The 26,652-nt window shown below is 37.9% G+C and overlaps 3 protein-coding genes across 3 annotated transcripts; 2 read left to right on the top strand and 1 right to left on the bottom strand.

Annotated features, from left to right (window-relative positions):
* The first annotated feature begins 994 nt into the window (after positions 1–994).
* On the top strand, positions 995–18,998 carry znf185 (zinc finger protein 185 with LIM domain). The gene is made up of 37 exons (XM_077732190.1): positions 995–1,156; positions 1,825–1,889; positions 2,219–2,330; positions 2,408–2,503; positions 2,585–2,611; positions 2,707–2,760; positions 3,063–3,110; positions 3,349–3,417; positions 3,512–3,592; positions 3,678–3,734; positions 5,872–5,988; positions 6,079–6,351; positions 6,789–6,854; positions 7,039–7,107; positions 7,323–7,397; positions 7,732–7,806; positions 7,886–7,960; positions 8,037–8,111; positions 8,199–8,273; positions 8,369–8,443; positions 8,526–8,600; positions 9,844–9,888; positions 10,803–10,856; positions 11,106–11,156; positions 11,252–11,296; positions 12,462–12,503; positions 13,247–13,312; positions 13,470–13,544; positions 13,667–13,720; positions 14,510–14,605; positions 14,777–14,824; positions 15,051–15,089; positions 16,162–16,215; positions 16,313–16,387; positions 16,484–16,504; positions 17,310–17,412; positions 18,286–18,998. The coding sequence occupies exons 2-37, from the start codon at positions 1,874–1,876 to the stop codon at positions 18,385–18,387; spliced, it is 2,580 nt and encodes an 859-aa protein (XP_077588316.1). The 5' UTR covers positions 995–1,156; positions 1,825–1,873; the 3' UTR covers positions 18,388–18,998.
* Positions 18,999–19,500: 502 nt separating this feature from the next.
* Positions 19,501–22,287, bottom strand: pofut4 (protein O-fucosyltransferase 4). The gene is made up of 5 exons (XM_077732186.1): positions 22,118–22,287; positions 21,698–22,024; positions 20,957–21,337; positions 20,261–20,883; positions 19,501–19,923 (listed from the first exon to the last, which is right to left on the bottom strand). The coding sequence occupies exons 2-5, from the start codon at positions 22,022–22,024 to the stop codon at positions 19,761–19,763; spliced, it is 1,494 nt and encodes a 497-aa protein (XP_077588312.1). The 5' UTR covers positions 22,118–22,287; the 3' UTR covers positions 19,501–19,760.
* Positions 21,436–25,875, top strand: rab9b (RAB9B, member RAS oncogene family). The gene is made up of 2 exons (XM_077732189.1): positions 21,436–22,632; positions 23,518–25,875. Exon 2 carries the CDS (start codon positions 23,568–23,570, stop codon positions 24,174–24,176), a length of 609 nt encoding a protein of 202 aa, XP_077588315.1. The 5' UTR covers positions 21,436–22,632; positions 23,518–23,567; the 3' UTR covers positions 24,177–25,875.
* The last annotated feature ends 777 nt before the right edge of the window (positions 25,876–26,652 follow it).

Genomic DNA, 26,652 nt, shown 5'->3' with positions numbered 1-26,652 from the left:
TCGCAGACTTGCAGACATACAGTAAATTGTCTTTCACAGGCCTGGATTTTTATACCTAGTAGCTACACAGATGCCAAATTTGCAGTAACTTATGAATGGGTTTTCCAGTACGTTGGAATGATGATTAAAAACCTATCAATTGTGGTGGTTCCATGGAACAAGGAAGTTAGCTCAGTTACTCCCAACTCAGAAATTTAAGAATATAATTGTTTTTAAGATATGTTAGTCTATTGTTTCTTAAAGTCAACAGAAAATAGTTAATAGTAGTTCTTATTGGCTAATATAGTTCAACTTTCTTCAAGTGAGTGTCAAGACTTGCATGTTAAGGAGTAAAATGGTGATGATCAATATTGAATCATTTTAAAGGATGTAAAAAATGCGTAATGTATGTTGTACTTTATTATAAAGACTTAAGAAAAAGTTAGGCCTCCAAATGTGTATGACAACAAACATTAGTGAATGAGTAAAATATTAGATACATATTTTCCCAATTAGTTAAAAAATCAACACATTTTTACAAAAAAACTAGAGAAAACCCTTAAAAATGATTATAAATCAGCACAATAACAAAATACATATTTGTACTGAAATCACACCTGGGTGCACTTTAAGGCCCCTCCCATTTCCTTGTTAATTTGCCTCTATTGACAGTGATAGGCGTCTAAGAAATGTAACTTTTCAAATGGATTGGACGTCTCTACTTGCCACTGGCAGTCTTATTTTTTATTCAGTATTTCTCTCAAGTGCATGTTTTCTGCTAATCCCGTTTCTGATGGCCATTGAGCACTTGTCGGTCCCCTCGGAGACGTTGCTATGCGTCACCAAGGCCTTGGCCCGACATTATTGCGCTGTCATCCTTTCCTCCCCTTGGTTAGTCTCCTAGTTGCAAGACTGCCATTTGCTTTCGCGCTCCCTAAAGAACATAATGAGTGAATACCAAGCAACCTCGATTAGTCACAATAGTACAAACACGGCGCTCCACCCCGTGCGACTTGGCCTCCTTGACTGGCTGGGCTTGTTAGTTAATGCTCACGCCCGTACCTGTAGTTCGAGACACCTGTAAGAAAATACAACGCACACACGCACGCTCACTTTCAAATTGGATCACTAAGCGGTGTCCTCCACTGCTAAGTGTTCTTTTGGAGATATTTGCAAGGTTGGTATGTTATTTTTGGGGTATTTTGAGTTTTAGGGTGAATGATTGAAGTCGTCTGTCAAATGTTTTAAGTCTGTGTTTACCATTGTAGTTTTCTAAGGCTTTTTTTTAACCTCGCTCGCTTGTGTGTGAAGTTGTTCGTCCTGTTTTTTCTGCTTTTTAAACACTATTAATCATCTTTTTTTTAAGATCATGGACAAATGTTTGTTTTGCAAAAATGTGGGTATTAACATAGATTAATTATTTTGGTTGGAATAATCTCATCAGTACTGATTTACACACTATTGGGACAATTTTTCACTATTTATATTTATTTAAAAAATATATCCGTACTAATTTCTCAACAAAAGATTCCTTCTATTCCCCTATCAAGTGTTAATGTTTAACTTGTAGTTTTATTGTATTTTATTTTTTTACTGTAGTAAATGGATTTCAAGCATGGTCAATCCTTTTTTTGGCCTCTGTTATTCCAGAAGATTCTTTGTGATTTGTAAATGTTTTTTTCTACCTTTTGGGAAGTGGAAAGACTGGCTCTTCTACATGTTTAAAGGATGAGTAAAAGAAATTCCTCCCAAAATGTTTTTTTTTTGTTTATGCGTAGGAAGGTGGATTACTATCAATTCAGCCATTTATCAGTCAATCTTTACAGTTTCTCATTTCTGCTTTAGGTCATAAAAACAGTCTCAAAGAAACGAGGGTGAAGCTCTGATAGAAACTATGGCGACTTCAACTGGTGAGTAGTAAGAAAAAATGTCTCGCACCAATAATGGATCATCTTAGGGTGTGACTCTGAGACTGGGAATGTTATTTGTTTCATTGTTCTGATTAATATGCAAAGAGAACATACAGTCCAAAGCCAGAATGTCAAATTTTCTCATTCTCTTGAAACACCACCACAATATAATTGAAATAAATGATTTTAATGAACTATTTTCATATGGGCTACATTTCACAGTTCTAATAAAATCTTTTGTTTTGTTTTAAATGCCCATTTAAAGGCAACTTTTAGTTCATTCTAGTCCGAAAATGAGGCTAATTCAAAATGCTCTATGTCCAAATAAGAAAAGGCAACTGTCCTCCGTACGACCAAAGTCAGGACCAAACTGAAGGAAGATGGTAGCTGGATGAACCGCAACATTGAATCTGAGGATCAGCCAGCAGAAGAAAAGCCATGGTAAGATTCCCCACACCCATCTCTTACAATTTGCATGGTTTCTTACCAATGCTTAAACTTATTGTGTATCCATCCAGGTTGGCAGAATTGCGGGCCAGACGTCAAAATGGAGAGGTGACCAGCCCAGTGACTTCACCAACTTCCACCGCACCAACCAAATCTGACACTCAAAAGTAAATGCCCTGTAAATTAGGAATTATTATTGTTTAAAAAAACAATAATGGGGTGATACTGGATCTCTGTTTTGAATCTAGATCACCTTCCTCAGGATTTATGATCAAGTAAGAACAACACGGGTTCAAATAGAATGGGAGGATGTTAATTTTTACACTGCTTGAGTATATGTATTGACAATTTTTTTTTTTTGTTCATATAGAGGTGTTTTCAACAAGCCTGTGTCATCCCCTACGAGTACTTCAAATGGAATCAGGTAATAATATTACATTTTCAGACCGCAGCCTTGCGGCATAGATGTATTATTATTATTATTTTTTTAAAATCCCAACCCAAAAAATGAATGGTTTAGCTTTTTAATTGAGTGTGTGAAAATGAAACATTTTGAAAATAGCTTCACTTTAATTTCAAACCTCTCAAAAAAAGGTCCTTCTGTTTTCTATAAAGCAATTGGCCTGATAGAAAAACAACAACAAAGGCTTATAAGATATCTTGCCACATAATTAAGGACCTTGTAATTCATTATTTTTTCATTCTGAGTGTGTTGTGTTTTGACAGTGGGGAATCTGACATCCCTAAAAGACCTTTGGATAACTACAAGAAAAGGTAAAGCACACAAATGCACTGAATGGTTAGCACGTCGGCCTCACAGCTCTAGGGTTCTGGGTTCAAATCCAGGTCCATCTCCTTGTGCCTTGTGATTGGCTGGCCACCGATTCAGGGTGTCCTCCACCTCTTACCCGGAGTCAGCTAGGGATGGGCTCCAGCACCACCCGCAAAATCAGATGAAATGAGAGACACTGTATGACTATGTTATTGTAATATGTGTGCATACTGTCCTTAGCGCGTCACCCATTGTGAAGCCCACTGCCCAGGAGGAGAGCAGCATTACTAGTGAGGAGCAGCTGAAACGGTAGGACTTTCTCTACAGGCGCACCCTCACACACAGTCCAATTTAAGCCATACCTGCTGCGATTGTATTAACACCACAATGGCTCCTTTTTCAGCACTGCAGCAGCAAGCAAAACCTTGAACAAATCTGCTCCCAGACAGAGGTCTTATGTGCTCTCTGCTGCCAAGAAATTTGAGTATGTCTTGACTTTCTGAAGCTTTGGAAAAGCACTCGCATGCTCTGTTCTCATAAAGCATTTATTTTGAAACAAAAAATGACAGGTCTCAAGCAGCCGAAGCATCAGTTACTAGACCGAGTGCACCATTTGTGGCTAAAAGGTAAATAGTTCTTCTTAAATTTCCTTAAAGCTTCTTTTAGACAATGCATTCAAATGCATTTACTAACTTTTTTTGATGATTAGGGATTTATGAACACATTTGGTAATGTTTAACATAAAGGAAACAGTGCAAAATTGTATGCACTTAAAGAGTAGGTTGTTGTATTATTAAAAAAATGCTACCCATTACTGCAGCTCAAAAGAAAGCTTTCTCAGAAATGCTACATGTTTGGCATGCAGTACAAATTGCCACATTCCACAAATTCCTTCACTTTACAACAGATGGCATAAAAAAAAATAATGCATAATATTTCAGGCTTTGGAGTTTGTCCTTCATGTATGTTTCCATTTGAGTTCACTTTTAAATGACAACAGTTTGTGTAGATGATTTATTTTTGAGTGATTTGCTACCCTAAAAAGTTCCAAATTGGGGATAGCTGGAAAAAAACTTTATAAATTAAGGAATCAACTATAATGCCATGTATCTGTAAAAAGAGCCATTACAATATTCACGCAGGTGTTTCTTTGAAATCTGCTAATAGGAAAACATCTATTCATGGTGCAGTTGTGAGGTTGTGATATAGCGAGTCCTGTATTTTTCTGGACATTTGACAATTAAATTGTACACAGTGATCGGCCTGTTAGTGGGTGGGCAAACAGATGGTTAGCCATTGTTTGCACATATTTCCTCCTGTTTCCAAACCCTAGTGCATAGATCCTCTTCATTTGCCATTTTAATCACCTCGTAGCCGACAGAGCATCCTTAATCTAGTCAGCCAGGCCATGAAGAAAAGCATCACATAGCGCTGGATGATTCCAAAGGCTTTGATAGGGAGTCAACAGTGAAATCTGCCACTGTCCCGGCCCCTGCAGCATGTTAATTAAATTCTTGGCGATGCCAATATACCAGAAACTGCTTTTACCAAACACTCTGTGGCATCTTTCCCCAAAGGTGGGTCGGCCCTGTCATATGGTTGATGGTGAATTTTATTTTAGCTTCCCCCGAGACGAAAGTGTCGGGTTGCCGAAAGAATGACAAAGAGCAGTTTGTCAAATTGGAAAGTCTTGGGATTACCTCAAGAGTTTTCACAGGTGGGGACTGTGCTGCAGTTTGGTGGTTCTGAGAAAGTATTCTGCAAATGTTACCTTCAGTGTCTGCCACTTTGTTTTGGCCTGAGCAACCATTGTTTTTTTCATTCTGTTGAAGGACAGCCTTAATCTTCTGGAAGTGGTTAAGCAATGGTGTATGTGGGATGCGTCCATTAATGGTTGACCCTACTGACACAGGGCAAGTGAGGTTTAGGAGAGCAATAATAGGAATTAAGTCGACAAATAATTACTTTAATCTCAGTTGTGATGGGGCACTTCAAAGCCTACACCGTCGAGATGGTGAGATTGGAAATTTTGTCTCGGTTGGATCCACTGGTAGCGGATAACTTGTCTAATTTCACAATTCGAAGAGAAAGCAGGGAAGGGAACTCGCAATTTGTTGTATTTGCAACAGAAACCCAGGTTGCCATGGGGATAGGTGAACGTGCCACATTGGAACTCTTCATCAGATGATGAAAGGTGGGCAAACGGCCACAGGGAAAGGCAAACGTTATATGGCACAACTCACAAGGGTCCAAGGGGAAAGGACCCGTGAAGTAGTGTTGGAGTGTTTTGCTTGGATGACTGCCAAGCAGCCTGACTGAGTGAGTCATCAACAAAACTCTAAATTAGTGGGTGTGGCTGACTGGCAGAAGTGGGTGTGGCAGTCCATGACTGATAGTCAAGGACTAGTGACAGTCTTTTTTTTAAACTATCATTTTATTGTTTCATAATTCAATCTCACACCAGCCAAATCCTGTATGTTTTGCAATTTAGGATTAAATTCACACTGCGGGTAAAATTAAATTTCTATGCCCATAATTCAAACCTGACAGGGGTATATGTGGATATACTGTACACTGGATAGCTATGCAACCTGTATCTCTTGTCATTGGGTGAAACACTTTAGCACATTTTGACAAATCTAGGCACCTTTTATACTCTGAGACACATTTACGTTTGTTTGATAATGCTAGTATAGAGACTCGGTGTGATAAAATGTTGATGGGCTTGAATGCTAACATTCATGTGTGTCCATAAATGTGCAGGGTGGAGATTACAGATGATGAGGATGATACTTCTGCTGGAGCTGCACTCCCTTCCCCAGACGACATCCCTGTCACATCTGTTGCATCTGTACCAGAACCACCCAACACAAACCACATGTAAAAACTCTGTCAAGTGTCTATTGGAATTGTCTTAAAGGGGTCTCCTCGACACTCAATTTCTCACATTTTTGTTTGTCTTCTGAACAGAGTCAACACAAGTGTCAAGACAACTGTTGTTACTTTTGATGAAAGTCCAAAGGTAGTGGTGCCCCCTCCTGAGCTTGTGAGAGAAAACCAGTTCGTAGAGGAGTTTGAAGACCCCAGACCAGATAACGCCAAGTTAGCCACGCCGCTCCCAGAAATCATCGCTGATTATCTTCAAGTTGTTTCAACACATTCAGAACATACTGATATCCCAGAAACGGATGACAGTAAACTTGGCTCAATCAGCGAAGAACCAGAGCCTTTTGAAAACTCAAGGTCAGAAATCATTTCAGTTTGATTAATTGTGGGAATGATTACATTTCTTTCTTCTCACCTCATTTACACACAATTTACTGAAGGGATGGAAGTATAATTTGACCTTTTGCATATAATGCATATAGTTTTTTTCCGTTTTGTTTTAATACCTTGCCACTTTGACTGATTTGAAGTACTGCAATAATCACTTGAGAGATCCCTTAAAATACTTGAAGCATAGATGAGTTTAAAATGAAAGTAATTATATTTCACATTTTATGTTGATAAACCTCAGTATTTAATCATACATAATGTAATGTGGCAGATGTATGTATATATATATATATTTTTTTTTTTTACATTTTATTGCATGTTAGATATTTCTTGTCTTATGCTTGAATTCCTTCTTGCCAAAAATGATGTCGAATTTAATGGTGAAATCCATTTTCTTTTCACAGCTCCAAAGTTGAGACGCTCACTGCCTTGTATGAAAACTTCAATTCAGTTGAAACAAACTCAACCAGGTATTAGCGACAATATTTTTAATACATATGTTTTTGACAGTATTTTATCTTTAAAAACTTTCATTTGTCTACTCTTTTGTAGATGAATTCAGGCCTAAGAAAAACAACTTTCTTTTGGCTCTAACGTTATGTCTAAGCTTTGTATGCTATTAATACCATTTTTTTCCCTTCATTTTTACCTCAGCTTCAAGGATGATGAGCCAAGGCTTGCAAGAAAAGAGGAAAGCTCAGCGGATGCTTACTTAGAAGAAGGGTAAACAACTAAGACTACTTTCCCCTTCATTTCATAGCAGTGTTGGCAAGATTTATTTTGGCATATGTCCACTGTGCTCCTTTCAAAATTGTCACATCTCATTCTGCTAAAAATATCTGACAAGACTCCCTTCCAAATTATACATGACTAGAAAGATGATCTACATGTGTGTGTGCCACAGTTTGTTCATTGATTTCTTTCTTTCATGATAATAGTGAGGAAGTGGATCCAACTCCAGCACTTAGCAACCATGAACCAACAACAGAGGATCTCTTCAATCTCAATTCTGGGTTTGTTAAAGCCACATAGCATAATAATTACCTTTTAAAAAAAAAATCCACACAAGGTGGCACTGTTGGGCTTTATATAGTTTCCTCTCTACTCAAGTTAAATTGCCCTGCTTCCAGCCCTTGCATGTTTACTGCCTCAACACAACAAAACACACTACATGAGACAACATAACATAACATTCACCTCCACATTTTCCATATAACCTTTCTTATTTCCCTGCACTGTCTGGGTCGCAGTCAGGCCAGTCTGAATTTTTGTTTCCTTGTGATTTGTGTTTATTTTTTGCCCTTTCCTTCCCATCTTTCACCACCTCCTATCCTCACACCTCTGCAGCCAAGAGGAATCTGAGCCCCCCATTCCTCCCAGCCCAGTACGTTGGAGCCAGGATCGGCACCTTGAATTAGAGAGGTATAGGAACAATTCTAAAGATGGATCAGGTTTTTATATATTAAAGAAAATGAATATGTATATTTTTATACCTCTGCAGCCAAGAGGAATCTGAGCCTCCCATTCCTCCCAGCCCAGTACGTTGGAGCCAGGATCGGCACATTGAATTAGAGAGGTATAGGAACAATCCTAAAGATGGATCATGTATATATATTAGATAAATGAATATATATCTCTCTACACCTCTGCAGCCAAGAGGAATCTGAGCAGCCCATTCCCCCCAGCCCAGTACGTTGGAGCCAGGATCAACACTTTGAATTAGAGAGGTACAGGAACAATTCTAAAGATGGACCATGTGTATGTATATATATATATTATAGAAAATGAATATGTATCTCTTTACACCTCTGCAGCCAAGGGGAATCTGAGCAGCCCATTCCTCCCAGCCCAGTACGTTGGAGCCAGGATCAGCACTTTGAATTAGAAAGGTACAGGAACAATCCAAAAGATGGATCAAGTGTATGTATATATATTTATATATATATAAAAGAAAATGATTATGTATCTCTTTCCACCACTGCAGCCAAGAAGAATCTGAACAGCCCATTCCCCCCAGCCCAGTACGTTTGACCCAGGATCTCCACCTCAAATTCGAAAGGTATAGGAACAGCCCTATTTGATCGGTAAATGAATGGATGGATGGATGGATAATGTATATGTATCCCTTCATGCTTCTGCAGCCAAGAAGAGTCTGAAAATCCCATACCCCCTAGCCCAGTATCTTTGAGCCAGGATCTGCACTCTGAATTTGAAAGGTACATGAGTAGCCCTATGTGTGTGTGTATGTATGTGTATGTTATGTGTATGTATGTGTGTATGTTTATGTGTATGTATATGTATATGTGTATGTATGTGTGTATGTTTATGTGTATGTATATGTATATGTGTATGTATGTGTATGTATATGTATATGTGTATGTATATGTGTATGTATGTGTATGTCTATGTATATATATGTGTGTATATATACACATATGTACATGTACATACATGTGTGTATGTGTATATATATATATATATATATATATATATATATATATAGATAGAGAAAGGAAAAAAGAATGCATTTTTATTGTATTTTAAATCAGTGTTTGCCTTGTCTGGGGACTAGTATTTGCATATTGTGCAAGCTGGACGCTCGGCTTTCACTGCTATTTATTTCATCGCCTGCAAAGACCACTCATACACCATATAAATACAAGCCAAAAAGAACCATGTAGGGAGAGAAAATGGTAAAAATACTTTTTTTTCCCCCTCAACTGTGAGGCCAACCCTAATTATTTTCTTTTCAGCACTAATAGCTACAACCCTGTGCACTTTATGCATAACATTCTTTGCAGGATTAGGCAAAATTTGTATAATTGTGTATAGTTTCCATTTGTTGCTAATGGCTCTGTGTCAAATCATGTGAAAATACTGTCAAAAATTTGTATTCCTAGTGAGGTAGAGTAGAATTCTTCATAAATTCCAACTCATCAATCACTCATGCATGCAAACACGGTAAAGTCATAATTACAGGCCACAAATTCATTTATGTTTTTTCTTGAACATATCCCCCTTTGTGATATTTTAACATGAAGTATGCTGAATCCATAGAAACGGGTTTGAAGCAATTGATTAGTAGTGATTTAAAAGAATAGAATAAAAATGTATCACCACAATGGCCGCCATTGAGTTAAATGAGTGCCCAGTAAAGGATTAAAGCCATCTCGTTTTCAGCGTTCTGCATCAAGTCCTGCTTAATGTGAGATATAAATTCATGAAAAAAGTCTCTTGAAGCAGACACTTTTGGAAATAGAAAGCAACATATTCTCCACTCTTGACTGAAAATAGAAGAGAATGTTCTGTTAGTTTCAAGTGAAGTCTTTTATTTGTCTCCACCATCTCAGTTCGATTGAAAACAATCCATAGTAAGATTTAATACAAGTACTCCTTGTAGAAAATGCTTTCATCTTTGATAACTTCAAAAATAATTCTTGTATCTTTCTTGTCCTTCAGTACTGTCACTATAACAACCGAAACTGTATCCATCTTTGAGGACAGGTATGGAACAAACACACACACACACACATGTTTTGTCCTCGTTTAGAAATACTAAATTTTAAATTTTGGAGGATATTTTGTCATGAAATATCTTGAAAAAAATGCCTTTTTTGGATATTATGCTACCATATTATTCAGTAATACACTTTAAAAAGCTTGACGAGCGTAATTTACATATCTGTTCATGCATTTTTTGTCATGGTTAATCTGCAGTTTACATTATTTGCAAATAAAGTAGACTTTTTTTTAGCTAAAGTTAACTTCTTGTTTCACTAGATGTTGCTGCATATTTTTTTATTACTTAATGTGGAAAAAATAAAGAAAACAATTAAAATATGTATAATTGTCTTATTCAAACCCTGTGCATAACAGGGTTGTATGAGGTAGAGTAACATTTTCAATCAAAAATAACTTGCATTGAAATATAAGAGGAAATTAAATGTGCTCTCTTCATTGGGAAAACAGTTTGATCTCAAGGGCAGAGTTTTTATACCACAATAATAAATAAATAAATAAATGATCGCAGTGTTTTAAGCATCTTCGAATATTAATACGTAAAAACAACAAATAATTCCGCCTGCTAAAAATGTGAGTTAGTTAGTGTTTGGTCTTTTAAAAATATATTATTAAAGTGTTCTGTTTTGTTTGTTGTTATTGAGGATTTGGTCTCAGGTCACATCAAATGACCCCGAAACTAAATCTTTTAGGATTTTTGTATGTGGATTATGTAAAATCCAACAAATGGGACGCAAAATAATTTCCGATTCTCGAAAGACCTTTTTATATCAGTGCCTACAACATAAATAATGAATGAGAAAAAGCCACACTTACCTTCCTTTGCCTGCCCTTTCTCTTCTACTCATCATTCATACTTTACCTCACTCCATAAATTTCTGTCATGATTACCCACACAGCAAGGAGCACGACCTCTCGATCACCGGTGTGACCACGTCATCAACAGAGTTAAGGTATCTGTAATATACCTTTATGCCTTTTACTTATTTATGGTTCGATCAAATGAAATAGTGATGATTTGCGTTGATTTATCAAAGACATTAAGGAGCTGTCATTGCAATGCGAACTTGGCTCCCCTCTAGCCCAACCCTGTTTCTGTTTACCATTCATACCACATTACATCTTTCCATTAAGAGTCAATGTGACACCAGACGCGTCGTGCTGACAATTGAGAGTGAAATCAGTGTGAAATTGTGTTTCAGCTCGGCTGATCCATTTGATCCGTACCCGATAGGGACCACATCCCCAAACAGGTAATCATATTGGTTCGGGAGCTGTGACTGTTTTGCAGCTCTCGTCATGCATAATGCAGCACATTGTGATTATAAGTCGCTTTTCTCTTCTGCAGCTTCTCTGACCTGCCGCAGCCCCTCTCGCAGATTTCCATCAACAGGTACGGAATGGATCATACAAATTACACCTTGCCCTATTGGGAGTGCTGTTTGTGCTGCCACTATGAGCACAAATGCGTTATTGTTCAGACTCGTTTCATTGTTGTAATCAGCTTGTCTTATGCTCTATTGCGTTCTAACTCGAATTAAAGAAGTAATTAAAATAATACATCTTTTGCATTGATTTGCTATATTGTCTGCAGCCACTTTAGTATGTAGTACTTTCTCCTTTATCACCTTATCGGGTAAAGTAGAGATTTATATTTAATTAACTCGGTCAATAATTAACAGGGCAAACAGCAATCTTTTTTTTCATTTGTGAATATCAAAACTGATACTTGATATACATTGTGTACAACCCCAAATCTTCTATTCATCTTGGAGGCTACTGCCAATCACTCAAAGGAGAAAACTCTTTTAGGCCAATCAGCATGCATCTTTCCATTCCCTTTAACTGCATTGTTTATTTGTGCAACTTGTCTTTAAAATTAGTTTGCAAGGTGGAGGGTAAATGGATGCTTGTTATAAGAAACTATAAGCATAGTTTCATAGTTCATACTGGATATCTACCTGTATAAATTAATATAATATGCTTCTAAGGTTTTAAAAGCAGATTATATGAATGTATACTGGGAGATCTCCAGTGTAAAACTATGAAACACTTGGAAAGTACCTTCTATTGGCAATATTATTTCCCCAGATCCACCCTTAATGCGTAGTGGCCATTAGGCTGATTTTCAAAGAATAATAACAATGATGTATTAAATGTGATTTTCAGTATTCAAATTTAGAGGCCTTGAAACTAAATATTCCCACCCAACTCACGTCAGCTAATCTGTGCCTTTTTTTTTCCTGCCACAAATCTGTCACAAGGAATTCTAGTGACAGAATGACTACATTGGTGCCAAATAATAAATTATGTGGGTTTGGTCTGCAAAGGCATTAAAATATATTTGGGTTGTGTTATTCACCAGCGCACATGGGTGTTATAATTTTCTTGTCCAAATTATATCCTCAGGATTTAAACACACAAAATTAGGTCATTGCTTTATGTAAAAAGTACAGTTGAAAATATAACACATTTTTTGGAGAATTATCCAGCTTTATTCTGATGAGACTTTAATGAGCCTTTTTTCTAATTTAATTTCAAATATTTTTTATTTTCAGTACTTCAGATATTTTCGTGGAGAGGAATGATCCAGAGATAACGTAAATTATTCTATCTTTCTTCAGTAATCGTTCATTGTAATTAATCCAATTATGGTGGGTTAAAAAATATGTATCTATTTTTTTAGATGGTGTTGACATGATTAAATTTTTGGTAGGCCGAAATTCTGTCACACTACTAGTTACAATAAATATTTGTTGATTTTCATATTCATTTATCATTTTAGTAAAACATCCTTAGAAACTTAGCTACAGTAATTTGTTGGCTACCGAATTGTTTTTAAGTGTGTTTCAAGAATTTGTTGTTAAAAACAAAAGTCGAGAAGAGGCAAATTTGGTACCACTTCAATTAATAACAAGCATGTTTATGGATTGTAGGATTTTTTGGGGTGGGAAAAATACTGCCTGTACAGTTAAATTGTATTACAATGAAACAAAATCAAAGTTGCATACATGCAAAATCAGAATCAGCCTTTCAAACATTGACAATATGGCCAAAAATTGTGATCGGTTCATCGTTACATTTAACATCAGTTCTATCATCATCATTTTTTAATAAGAAAACATCCAATATATCAATCCAGTTCATTGTTATCCCTCTACAAATCACATTTCCCTTCCATTAACACAATAGAAATGCAGTCTACTTTAACTGTGAGAACTGGCCTCACTCGTAGGGTTTCACGCTCTCTAAGTCAAAATAGATCAGCCGTCAATGGCACCCAAACATGCCTGTTTTATTACTGAACTTAATGTATGTGTATATGTGTGTTCCTCCTACACAGTATAAACAAGGATGCCCTGACATCCCTCGCCACTGATGTCATCCCCATCGACACTAGCGCCACAAGGTATTCATTCATTCACCTGCCGCCTCCTGATGAATTTAAATGTGTAATGGATACACGGGCTTAGAGCCTTACAAATCCACTTCTCAAACAATACACTTATTCTGTTGTTCCGCTCCGTGTGCCACGACTCATCCATCACCGCTCGCCTCCTCTTCAGCCTAAGCACTCACCGGTCGTGGGCACGCACGTGGAAAACCACAATGCCTCTGCAGACCGACGCAGAGGAAGAGAGGTGATGACACACTTGGATTTATTCTTACGCCTCCACTTCATGTAGTGGAGCCTGTTTTTGTTCCGTTTTCCCTTTTGCCTGTTACGCACTAAAAGCCTTTTAATGTGTATGTTCTGGCTCAGCCAAGGAGTGGGCCAACTGGAGGAACAACAGACTACAGTTAGGTTTGAGAGAAAGTAAGTAAGATCTTGATTTAATAGTACTAGAGGAGGGTTAGAACATTCTTGTTGTTTTTATCCAACTGACCCCTTTACTGCTCCTTATGTAGCAACATTTTGTCTACTGAGCTAGAATACATTGTGCTCTGGTGTGAACAAAAATGCATCAGATAACAGATGTATATTTGTCTCAAGCGTGGTCAACACAGCTTTTTTCCTCTCCTTGAATGTGAATTTTTTTTTTGTTGCATGGATTCATACCCGTCAACCTAGGTCAATTGATCCCCAAAATCAAGGGTGTCAGACTAGGTTGGTTCGAAGGCCGTATTAACGTCAACTTGATTTTATGTGGGCCGCACCATTTTTAGATATAATATTTAGATTTTTTTATATAAATGGATAAAAAAACTGGATTGAAAGCCCTGATTATTCAGTTTTTTATAGATCTAAAACAATGTTTAAGCTTTTTTTAAATACATTTTTAGACTTTAAATAAGGATTTTTTAACTAAAAACACAAGAAAATGATTAAAAATGACAATTATTGATTTAAAAGGAGGAAAATCAGGGAATTTAAAAATACATCTATATCTATCATTTTAATTTGATCCTAAAACAGAAAGTTTCCACTGATGATTTACTTTCCTGGGCCACACAATGATGCGGCGGGCCAGATTTGGCCCCCGGGCCGCCACTTTGACACCTGTTCCCTAAATAATGATTGCAATCCCAGTACACAATTTAAAATGATCAAAATACGTATAAAATACGGGAAAAACGTATACATTGACTGGTATGTGGTTTTTAGGTCCAAAGAAAATGACTCACCATGGGATAAGTGGACATCTCCCTCTGTGTATACTATCCCAAGAACAACTCTGGAAGAAGATGAGGAAATGGAAAGGTATTCATCACTCGTAGTGGAGCTCATTAGATGCAAATTAAAGTGGATTTTTTCCCCCTTTTTCCATTCTGCCTGAAAATTAAGAGGCTGTCAGGCATTTGATTGAAAACAAGCTAAACTTAAGTGGAAATTTATAACTTACATAATGAAGTTATTTGTTGTGTTTTGCAGTCTGAATGAGTCTGAAAGCCACACAGTGACAACCATCACCACCATCAGGTAGGAGGAAATGCAAGATTTTGTAACGTTGGGTAGTAATGCTCACTTCATGATCAAGAGACACAATTGTGAAAGTGACCCAGTTTGTCAATAAATCGCTGGCCTCTGTGGAGAATGCTTATAGCGGCAGGGGATGGAAAAAATCCCTGTTTACTGGAATGTGTCCAGCATATTGATAGAGCTAGCCAACAGTGAAAGTCTAATCCGGCTCTCTTTCATATTCCAGGGAGACCTTCGGCGAACAGGAGGGCCTGACAATGGATCGGTGAGTTCATGATCTTGGGAAAGTTTGCTCTGTTTGCTCTATTGGTCATTTCATCGGCTCCAATGCAATGCAGTTTGAAGCTTGTACTTTTATTTTTTATTTTTTTTCAAGCAGGTACTCTGTCTTTTTCTGCATATTGCGTTATTATATACTGGTTGTAACAAAGTTACCTATATTGCATAATTTGTTGGGCATTTTGAAAATTGTTGCAGTGAATGCTCATGTTTTGATGCAGACTCAAAGTGCAGTTTTGTCCAAATTGTGGCTTTAAAATCAACTTTCTTTTTGTGCCTCTTATCCTACTGTAATCTAATATTTGAGTATTCACAGAGCTAATTAGGTTTTGAGGAGATATTTGATCTAAAATGTTCATGAACTGCTCTATTGCATTGGGAACTTAAGTACTTTGAATTAGTTTGCGTCACTTAGTTGCGTCATTTTACTTTGAAAATGAATAGCAAAAAAATTACGTCATTAAAAAATATATATATTTATGCAAATTGACAATTCCGGGGTATCTTTTGAGGTTGATTGGATGGATGAAAATAATCAATTATTTGTTTAATTACTGCTGCCACAATACAAAAAGACAGTGGGTTCAACTCGAGTGAGAATAACACAAATAACAATATTTTTTTTGTGTAACAGGAAAACATTTTTTAAACATACACCATAGCATTATTTAAATCAATAATTCTTTGGCGTATCCCTAATGACAGCCCCTTTACCATATGTAATGTTCATCACATTTTGTAAACTAAACAAATTGGCTTCCCTTAAAATTCAACTAGCGGAACATATCCAATCTCTTTCATCTTCCTACTGGTGCAATATCTTCTTCTTCTTCCTTTCCTTCTCGCCACCCCACACAATTACGATCCTCCAGATGTCCGATTAATGACGCGCATTAGAGGTGCCCCTTTGTCAAACGGCTCGCTATCAAGAGGCCTGACATTAAGCGGCCATGACAGAAAATGATTATCTTCCCCCTGCGTGCATGTGCTGTGTGTATCATCACTGCCACACGTGAGTGAGCGATGAGACTAACGATGTGCCGTCTCTCTGACACCAGGACCCTTCTGGTGGAGGCCCCTCGCGTCCCCACACCCGAACCTGACATTAAAAAGTGAGAATTGCTTCAATCAAAGTGATAAGTCGCTAAGCAATATCGGTGTGGTCTGAGTTTGCTCATCTTCGTCCTGCACGTGTGCTGTGTGTTTAAGGCCCTTTGTGTACGTCAAGGAGTACGTCAATACCACAGAACTGGCAACCCATAATGCCGCAGACTCGATCAATAGGTATGTCTTATTTATGCTATTGACCAGAAAGCGAGCTGATTAAAGATGTTAGTTTACATCTTGATAATGACATTGCTTTCTGCTTGTCTGTTCCAGCTGGTCTTCTTCTTACTCCAGGTAATTATTTCGACCAAACAAGTTATGTTTTTGTTGTGAGTTTTATTTTTAACCCCAGAGCTGATTGCTTAGATCATTAATTGCATTTTTGGGTGTGGTTTGTCTATTGCCTGATGAGGTGTTTAGGGAGTGAGCAATGCGGTCGTAGTTCATTTTAAACTTGTTGTCATATTACCTATATCTTGTAATTCTATTGCATGTAAGATGCATAGTAATGATTGGTTACTACAAAAATGCTGTAAAATAAGTTTCTTTATCTAAATAAACCTAATTTTGTATTGATTATGTATTGAAAAGTCATATTTATCATTGGTATGGCAACCAGTAAAGTCCAATAAGGCTTTAGTTGCCAAGAACTTAAAATCTAAAGTCCATAATTTCGAATTAATCAGTTAGATTACTAAGCATGTTCTTCCTCAATGTTCCCAATTTGAGAAGTATTGAAGTGTTCTTAAGTTATATAAAAAATATTCTCCCAATGTCCACCTGTGCATCATTCTGATAATTCTATTGGTAAAACATATACAACACATTGTTAACAACTGTGACTTGGAGGTCATCTAATTTTTTTTATAAACTGTCAAGTATACTTATCTAGTCCATTTTATTGCTGTGTCAGTATTTCTGATATATAAACATCAAGTGCAGGTTTTTAAATCATTCATTGACATTAAGTAACTTGTAAGAAAATGAATATTCTTAGCAACCTATGGTGAATTTTTACTCTTCTGGCAAGAAGGTCCTTGTGGTTATTGATGTTTGTAAGTCAACCAATCTTTTTCATGTGTGTCTCTTCCCCCTGCAGCTCTCTGTCCTCCCCTTGCACATACTGTGGACAGCTGGTAGGCAATGATGCCAAGATCACCCTGGAGCATCTTAATATTAGCTGTCACCCGGAATGTTTCAAGGTGATTTTGACTTTTGAGTCAACTTTATTTTTAATTATTATTTTTTTACTCTGCAGAAATATATATATATTTTTAAAAATAAAACACATTGTGAGCTCAAAATAAATAAATAAAATGATAACCTAGTTTGACACAAAGACTGCTACAGGGAGAATAACTTCCTGGAGGCCAAGCTGGTTGCTAAGCAACCACAGGCGGCAGGAAGATTCCAGTGAGTGGCACATACTGAGATATACAAATTTGAAACCCCATTGTGCCGCTTGGGTACCTTTTCAATCAGCCGTCGTCCAAACATCTTTTACCTCTATTTTTTCATATTTCGTATGGAGTTACATTTTTTTTTTGTGTGACTCTGATCTCAATGTGCTCATGCAGCGGAGCCTCAATATCGCACAACTGCCGAGCTTTTACAGGGCAATTTCCACTAAAAAGCGGACATTTTAGCTTGGAAGTTTAAAAAAAATAACCATCTTTTAGCTGTTACTGCTGACAAACTTGCGTAAAGATGAATTTGTTTCATTTTTATTTGCAAGAGACAACAATTAAGCTAAATACTTGAAAAATGGCATTTACAATGCAAATTAATGGTTTTATTTGAGATTCTATTTGATTCATAGGGGGGTAGAAAAAGAAAAATAGGCTTTCAAGTAAAATAAATAAAAATAAAAAGCCTTCATTGTCATCATATACATCTGTGTATAACAAAATTGGTGATACATAAATAAAATAATAACCTAGTTTGACACAGTCGGAATCTGTATCTAGTATGGGGATTGTATACATTGCATTTTGGCCCACTTGTGTATTTTGTAGACATAATTTGCTCCGAAAATGAAATGCAAAGTAAAAGACAGCTTCCCTGTTTTCTTCCAGTGTGCTTCATGCTGGAAGCCAATGGGTGACCTCATCTACAATATGTTCTTGCACGGAGGCAAAGTCCACTGTGAAAGCTGCTACTCTGCAGTCCTCGATTGATCGCAGCAGTTCTTCATTTGCATTTAAAGTGAGAAGCGGCCTTCTTCCAACAAGTTTGGACTGCTTCAAATGCAAGAAGCATGAAGGTTTAGGGTGAGCCAAGAGACTGTAACGAGCAATGAAAATAATTACTTCAGATTCTTTGCAGGTAAGACCAGATTTTCACTGGCCTAACATGTTCGTCTTCTCCTTTCTGCTGGTGAAAGTCACTTAAGGATTTGTCAGTACAATTAAGCCCAAACGTATTCATACCGTGAGCAATTTTAGATTTTTAGATGTTTTGTTTTAGCTTAACCCTTTGTGGGGCACGATAATAATGACATTGAAATGTCCCAAAATTAAGACTAAGTGGTGCAGTTTAAATGAATTAGTCATTAGATAAATGTCCAAGCCAATTCAGTTTAAATGGATTGAACATCTATCACTGTCAATGGATGCAAGTGAGATAAAAAAAAAAAAAAAACATTGAAATACATTAGTAACAAGTGTTTTAGTATTTCAAAATTCAGTGATACTGCTGTTTTGGGGAAATATATATATATACTTTTCTTTCTGTTGCTTGTTCATAAAACTAATGTTTTTTTCCAGATATAAAAATATGACAAATATAATGTGCTGGTTTGTATATTAGACATAAAAAATAATTGTACATTTATATTGATATGTATAATATTGGCAGCAACCTCATCCAAACAAAGTCACTTTAACCCATTAATGCATGAATAATAATTACAAAGGGCTGTAACCATTCTGCATTTATTCATTTATTTTTATAACATAAATTAATACAAAAAATATAAATAATAATAATAGCTAATACTGAATAGTCAAATGACGAAATAGTCACTTACCCCCTATAAAGCCCTGAGAATAAAAAAAAAACATATTACCTAGTTATACCCAAAATAATAAAAAGTCTGAAGCATGACCTAAATGGGATTGAAAAATGTCAATCTATATAACGGCTAACCTTTGCATTGTCAAATAACATTAGCTACTTGTTAAAAAAAAAAAAAAAGTTGCTACTGTCTTGATTGTCCTCGCACAGTTGGCACACTGTATTCCAACATGGCTTCATTCCTATGCAAACATACCCCACATGACAACTAAAAAAAAGGTCCCACTGCAGAAAATCTGCAGTGCATGATTTAAAGTTAATGCCCAACCCCTTGACCTTATTGAACTTCAAGTATGTGCCTTATAAGATACAAAGATCAATTCAATGACAGAGCATGAGGGAGCAATAGTTTCGTGTACAGGCACACATAAGGTGCCCGTTTTAGACCCTCATTAAAAAGAGGGGAGAAAAAAAAGCATCTGCATGGTGTGTAACACATCTGGACTCTTGGAAGCTCTCCATCTTCCTGGCCCGTTTAAGGCTGACGTCGGTGTTTGCCTCTGGCTCTGCTCACGGCGATTCTTTGGATGTGCTTCCACAACAGCGCCGGATCCGACTCGTTGGTTCTTATCAGAGACTCCAGCCCTTCCGCTTGGTCCAGGCTCTGCCAGTAGTCCTGAGGCCACATTTTCAACCATCTGCAGAAGCATTTGTCAACATTAGGCTGATCACAGAACATGTTTGGATTAGGCATGCAAGGCACATTAGATGCGGCTGTTAGTGGATGGTTAAGGCAGGGGGCTGCCACAATTAATCGCTTATCAAATTAATGGAATTAACCCTCCACCCCCAAAAAAGCAGCTTGTCCGCTGTCTTTATCATGGATGGCATTGGATGTCAAATCCATTTGAAATGCTTGATGGATGGTTTAGTATTGACTTAAAAATTGTTAAAATCCTCACATCTAATTAAAATCCCATTCAAATCAAAAAGAGAAGGCTTTTTCCCCAGAAGGGAAGATTTTGGAATACTCACCCATCATGTTCTGGCAGGTCTTGGATTTCTCCATAGCCCGGGCTGGGCAAAGGGCATCCCATATGAGCGCTGGAAGCCATCTTGGCTTTAGGAGGCGGGTTGCTCTCAGGAGCTTTCCTATTGGCTCTCTCCGCAGTCAGCCTGGCGTTCTCCCGGTCGCAGACATAACACTCAAATCCATTCAAATAATTGGGTTTGCTCATGTCGTTGACCCCCCATTCACGAGTCTCCAAAGCCTCCAGCAAATGGGCGTTGGTGACACTACGAATGTTTTTGAACTCCAAATAGTGGGCGTATTGCGTGTCGTTTTCATCTAGAAATCGAAGGAAGTCGGCGAGAGCTCTAGGCGAGGGGAAGTCGTCAATGAAGATGACCGAATGGTTGTTAGGCATCCAGTCTGCCGCCACAGGAGAGCCCCGGTACACGGGAACGCAGCCCTGGTGGAGAGGCCGCCACAGCTTCTCCGTCATGTAATCTGGGCATAAACCGTTTTCCAGCGCCAGGTGGAACTTGTAGCGGCTGACAAACCTCATGAAAGAGGTCTCCTCGCCCGTGGCGGTGGACGTGTCTTCTAGATGTGCAGGGAGAGCTTTGTTGTTCAGACATTTACCATAAGAATCCACCTGAGGATGGGAAAAGTCACATTTTGCACTACTTGTTTGATTGGAGGGTGATATATAGCATGGTGTGCATTACCTGGATGTATTTCATGAGCTCTCGTACGTATCGGTCTCTATCCGAGGGCACGTCGCAGTGAGATTGCATGTAGAGGATGGGGGCCAGGCCCTCCCGCCTCAGCCGGTTTTTTTCCTTCAGAGATACGGATGTAGGCTGCAACAGGTAGTTTAGAGAGGGCAGCCATTGCAAGGTCAGAGGGTAGTCGGACTCCCGGCGAAACGTGGCCGTGTAATTAAACAGCTTGATGCCGGGGCTGTGCGACAGGAGGTAGTTATTCATGGGAGACTCTTCGTGGAACAGAGACCACGTCTGGTGGGGTAGACGAGGGAGTGGAGCTTCGTAGGCTCGGAAATCTGTTCCGTAGAAGATGATGGATGATGTCTTTTTGGACAGCTGGACCTTAGAACCATACATATTTTTTTAAAGGTATTTCTTAAAGTTGCAAAGAATGCATAATGATTGGACTATGGTTGTCAAAAGAATCAAATATCCTAAAATATTGTATGTGATGAATTTTGATTGCAAACGGGGCATTAAAATAATAATAATGGCCACCAATAGTGGAAAACTAATAGTTTTTGCACATTGCATAGGGCATTTACTGTCACTGCCACTGATGATAACATTACTATTTCTTCACATCCTTCTCCAGTCAATTTAAATTCCCCACTGATTTATCACTAGTAGATGGACGTCTACTCCATCACCGTCAATGGCAGCCAATGCGTTTAGATGAGGAGAAAAATCCAACAACACTACCTTGCGATTACTTGTTGCCATGCAGGACGAGGTGGCACAGTCAATTCGTTCAGTATCTCCAGGAAAATGCGGGAATAATCCCCCTGTCCACCACAAAATGATGGGCAAATCCTTATTGCTCCGCTGATCTTGGTTGCCAGGTCCGCGGTAAGAAGTCATTTGGGCGAACTCCATGTCAGCGAGAGCACTTTGGGGTTTAAAAAGTCCTTGATCCCATGCGTCATTGTGGTGCTCATCGGGTAAAGACGCAAATGAAACCCACACCCAGCATAGGACACCAAACACACCCAAACATAAACAGGATACCAGCCTGCTTCTCCCTGCCATCTGAAGGAGCACAAAGCAAGTTAAAAGTCATCAGCAGGAAAAATTGCAGGTTGAATTATTCAATGCAAACATTATGAGGATAATAATAATTACCTTCGTCACCGCTGCAAACACATGGATGTTCTGTTTTTTCTTTTTTCCTCAATTATTGCATAAGATCGCAGTTTTTGATTAAAAGTGAACGGGATAGTGACTGAATACAGCTGCAGGGGGATGAAAACAAACAGCTGGATTCTTCTTCTGCGCTTTTGGTGAATTGGAAGCAGCATCATTGTACACTGACATCTAGAGTAAAAGGATGGTACAATCTCGGCAAAAGTGGCGTTATGTCTAAAAATTAAACAAATTGACCAAATCAATTGACTGTGATAAATGAAAACACAACTAAAGCGAGTGGACAAGTTTACATGAAATGAAATATCTTTACTTTTTTGGTGCCCTGACAATTCACTCGCATTAATGACAATTTGTACAAGTACTGTACCTTTAAGACCCTGGTGCGCTTCCAACGTTTAGCCAATGGGGGAGTGCCTACACGTCACTACTACCAATCTCAATCTGATGGAGGGGACTGGGGAAACCACATACAATTAACCATCAAGGACGGGGTAAGTACTTATTTTACGTGCTTTCATGCATGCATTTCACATAAAATTGTCGGACTACTTTGTTGGTCATCAGATCTCCAAGTGTGTTTAAACTGTTTGAAGTGCTTATGCTTTAATGCTAACAGCTAGCATGACCAGCATGGAATGTCAACATGCCGACCACGTTAGCCGGCGTGCTTGCCAAATTAGTTTGAAAAGAGATCTGGGGTTAGGTTTTCTTGTTTTTAATATTGGTGTAGTAATTGCTACTCGAATCCCCAATGTTATAAAACTCTTGATCGTGAACTCGACTTGATAAGAGGCTAGATAGCAATAGGTCGCAAGCTCAATTTGACAGGCTAGCACATGTCTACGCATGCGCAGAGGTGTTTTCACGTCACTTGTTGACGTGCATGGCAAGAATAAACCTTACTTTGGTTGTTGTAGTTGGTTATCATAATGATTCCTCACATTTTCGGGTATCTGTATCTCACAAAAGTCATCAAAACTCATTGTAGTTCAATTTTCAGAGAAAACCCATAGTTTAAATGTAGGAGAGTTAAAACATATGAGTGCCATTGGGCATGATGCAATTATATAGAGTTTTAATGTATTATTCATCTTTTCTATAACCATATATTGCAATTGAAAATGTTCTTATTCTTATTCTTGCAATAGCTGGCTGCCGATCGGTAAAATTCAAATTAAATAATTTTCGCTTCCAATTTAAGTCCTCCAATCAAAACGGACTGGACGTCTTTTGCCGTCAAGTGAGTTAATACTGAAAAATCCAATAAAATACATCAATTCCGCGGGAGCATCTTTAATGGATTTCTGCAGTTGAACTCTGCGAAAACCTTTCATTTTATTCCCGGGCCATTTTGTGTCATCTTTTCTCCTTCCAAGATGATTTGAGCCCCATTTGTCTGCCACCCAAGCAAGGAGGGTTAAGCACGATGAGCGGGAAGAGCTTCCTGCTGAAGGTGATCCTGCTGGGGGACGGAGGGGTGGGCAAGTCCTCCTTAATGAACCGCTACGTCACCGATCGCTTCGACTCGCAGTCCTTTCACACCATCGGTGTGGAGTTCCTCAATAGGGACTTGGAAGTAGATGGGCGCCTGGTAACCCTCCAAATCTGGGACACGGCCGGCCAGGAACGCTTCAAGTCTTTGCGCACGCCTTTCTACCGCGGCGCCGACTGCTGCCTCCTCACCTTCGCCGTCAACGACCTGCAGAGCTTTCAAAACCTGGGCTGCTGGAAGAAGGAGTTTATGTATTACTCTGATGTGAAAGATCCCGAACGCTTTCCTTTCGTGGTGCTGGGCAACAAGGTGGACGTGGATCAGAGGCAGGTGGGGGAGGAGGAAGCGCGGGCCTGGTGCGAGGAGAACAGCTGCTGTCCTTATTTTGAAACGAGCGCTAAAGACGACACCAACGTCACGGCCGCGTTCGAAGCGGCCGTTCGGGAGGTTCTGGCCGCCGAAGAGCATATGGACCACTCGGTACTGAGCGGGACCATCGATCTCCATGGTAACCGTAAAATTTCTCGTGGGGCCTGCTGTTGACGCATTCAATTTGAGACCTCTGATAGGGTACGCGTAGGGCAGGTACCCGTTGCCCTGTGGTTCTTTGGATAAGGTACAGCGGAGGACGTGTTCTTTATTGATACTGATAAGATTTAATCTGAGGAAAATTGTGTCAAGGGTGTAGCTGCTATCGAAAGGGCTGATTTATTGCCCCAACCAAGATACAGGCACGATGAAATGCTCATTTTTTTGTACTGTTTGCTTCCTGTGATGTTGCACACTTGACCCTTGTAATGGTACTGATATATGGTATGTCACATGCTTTCAATGGCAGATATTGAGTTGGAAGGGGGGGGGGCATGCATCCTTGTATATGGACTGCAAAATTAAATTAATAATTTAATTTGTGTTTCCAAATTAAGTTGACATAAAAAATTCTAATTCTGTAATTTTTTGGTTAATATTTTTTCTTTATTAAAAACTAAATTGAAAATTTAAATGTTAAAGGGTTTTAAAAGTAATAACTAAATTAATGGGTACAAAGAGAATATTGATTATTTTCTTTTTTTTTTTAATCTAAAACAATTTAAATATAAATAAAAGACAATATTTATTTTTCCTTTGTCTTTTAAGGGAGTTTAAAAAAATGGAGAATTAAGAAAACTTGACTTTTTCATTTAATTAAAAAAATATGGCCATTCATAATGTTTATGGATAAATAAAAAGGGATCTTAAAAAGCTGTACTGTAATCAACAATATCGCTTAACAAAATACTTATGTTTTATTTGTTTATCAATTAGTTGCCTATTTATGGTAGCATCATTTTTTAAAGGATTTTTAACCCCCAGAAAACCTTAAATTCAACCTGCCACACTATTTCCTTTCGTACTAATTCAAAAATGTGAAATATTAAATTAAAAAAACGAGTGTTTCTTAAAGCACACTCACCAATAATAACAGTTGCATGTAAGGGTGAGAAGTAAAGTACAACTTACTGTTTGCAGCCCTCATCTTATTCTTCCAATATTGTCATTTCCAATAGGTACGATGCATTGATGCTCTTTACTCTAATGCGTCATAGTCTCGCTTGCCATTGATTTAAACGCAATTGTAAGCTTTTTTTCCCTATTTTTTACAACCACCCCGGTGTTATTCACGTATTCTACTCAGGCCAGTGTCTTTGAATCAGCCTATTTTTTCGGGCTGTTTATAAACTGCTGTTTATTTCTCTTTTCCGTTCCCTTATTTTCGCAGACACTGTGCAATTTTTCAATCAGGGAATGATAGGTTTGTTTCCCTGATCTGTCAGAGTGGTTATGATTAGTTTTTGCACTGAACACATTTCCTAATCAGGGCATTCTTTTAATTCTACCTAATTGCAAGCTTTAACAGACCAGTCTCTTTTTAAGCTATGCTTATTCTTTATGTATTTTTTTGTCCTCTCAAAGCGTTTATTAAACACAAGACCTCTTCACTCATACAGTACAAAGTGAACCATACATAAAAAGTATTAATAGGACTGTGTGTTTTACTAATTTCTGATGAATGGTACTTTTATTTCAATAATTTGGGTATTACTTTTACGTTTATTTTTAAGACTAACAGTTAAAGTGGGAGTTGGGAATACTTTTTCTTAGAAAATATTTTTTTATTGTTAATTGTCGCTTAAGTTATTGCTTTGTTTACGTTGCTCAAATAATTTATTTCTGTGAAGTTTTAACGTTTTTTTCTTCTATGGTGCCCCTTTTTAAAACTCTGTAGTGTTATACTGCAACAGTATATGAATGTGTGAGACAGATTATGGAGTTAATAACAGATGTGTGATTTAGGGATAATATCACAAAGTATGATTGCTTTTGCACAGCAAATTTGGAAATGAAACATGATCTTTTAAACTTCAATTCAAATGAATTCGGACAGCAAAAAAAAAAGTCAGTCATTATCCAAACAATTTTGGGCCTAGATGTGTATATGAGTACATTTGACTGCCCTGTTTTGGAAGCCCGGCAGCCCGCCAGGTTTATAACGCACTGTGAAATGGGTTGTAATTAGGTTCAGAATCTTTTGTTGTTATTATAGTATTGTTTCAATAGTTCTCATCCTGCTAAAAGGATGTAATTTAAAACAATGTTTACCTGAAATCTAAAAATCTGTGATCAAAAAGCAGGTTTTATTCCCTACAGTCCTTCTGATTTCATTTCAGTGTTCAGACATTGCTGTATTATTTATGAATGTAACTAACCCCTAAGGTGTCCAATTAATGCTATCAACAAATGGTCACACATTTCACCTTTTTTTTCTTATGTTCAGCCCCAACATGAATTTTGGTTCAAATTGTCTCACTCGTGGAAGGCCAGCTTTATTAAAAATCTCATTTCTTCCCTCGCTAAACTTTTGCACTACATTTGATAAGACTGGTTGTCATTGCTTGAGTGTGAAATAAAATTAGTCAAACCTATTTTGAATTATATTTGCACATCACTGGTGGATATGCTCATGCTTTTTGAATCTTTT

This window comes from Stigmatopora nigra, chromosome 14 (genome assembly GCF_051989575.1).
Source record: "Stigmatopora nigra isolate UIUO_SnigA chromosome 14, RoL_Snig_1.1, whole genome shotgun sequence".
In the NCBI taxonomy this organism is placed as follows: domain Eukaryota; kingdom Metazoa; phylum Chordata; class Actinopteri; order Syngnathiformes; family Syngnathidae; genus Stigmatopora; species Stigmatopora nigra.
Note: the sequence above shows the minus strand (reverse complement) of the source record. Positions and strands in the feature narration are given on the sequence as shown.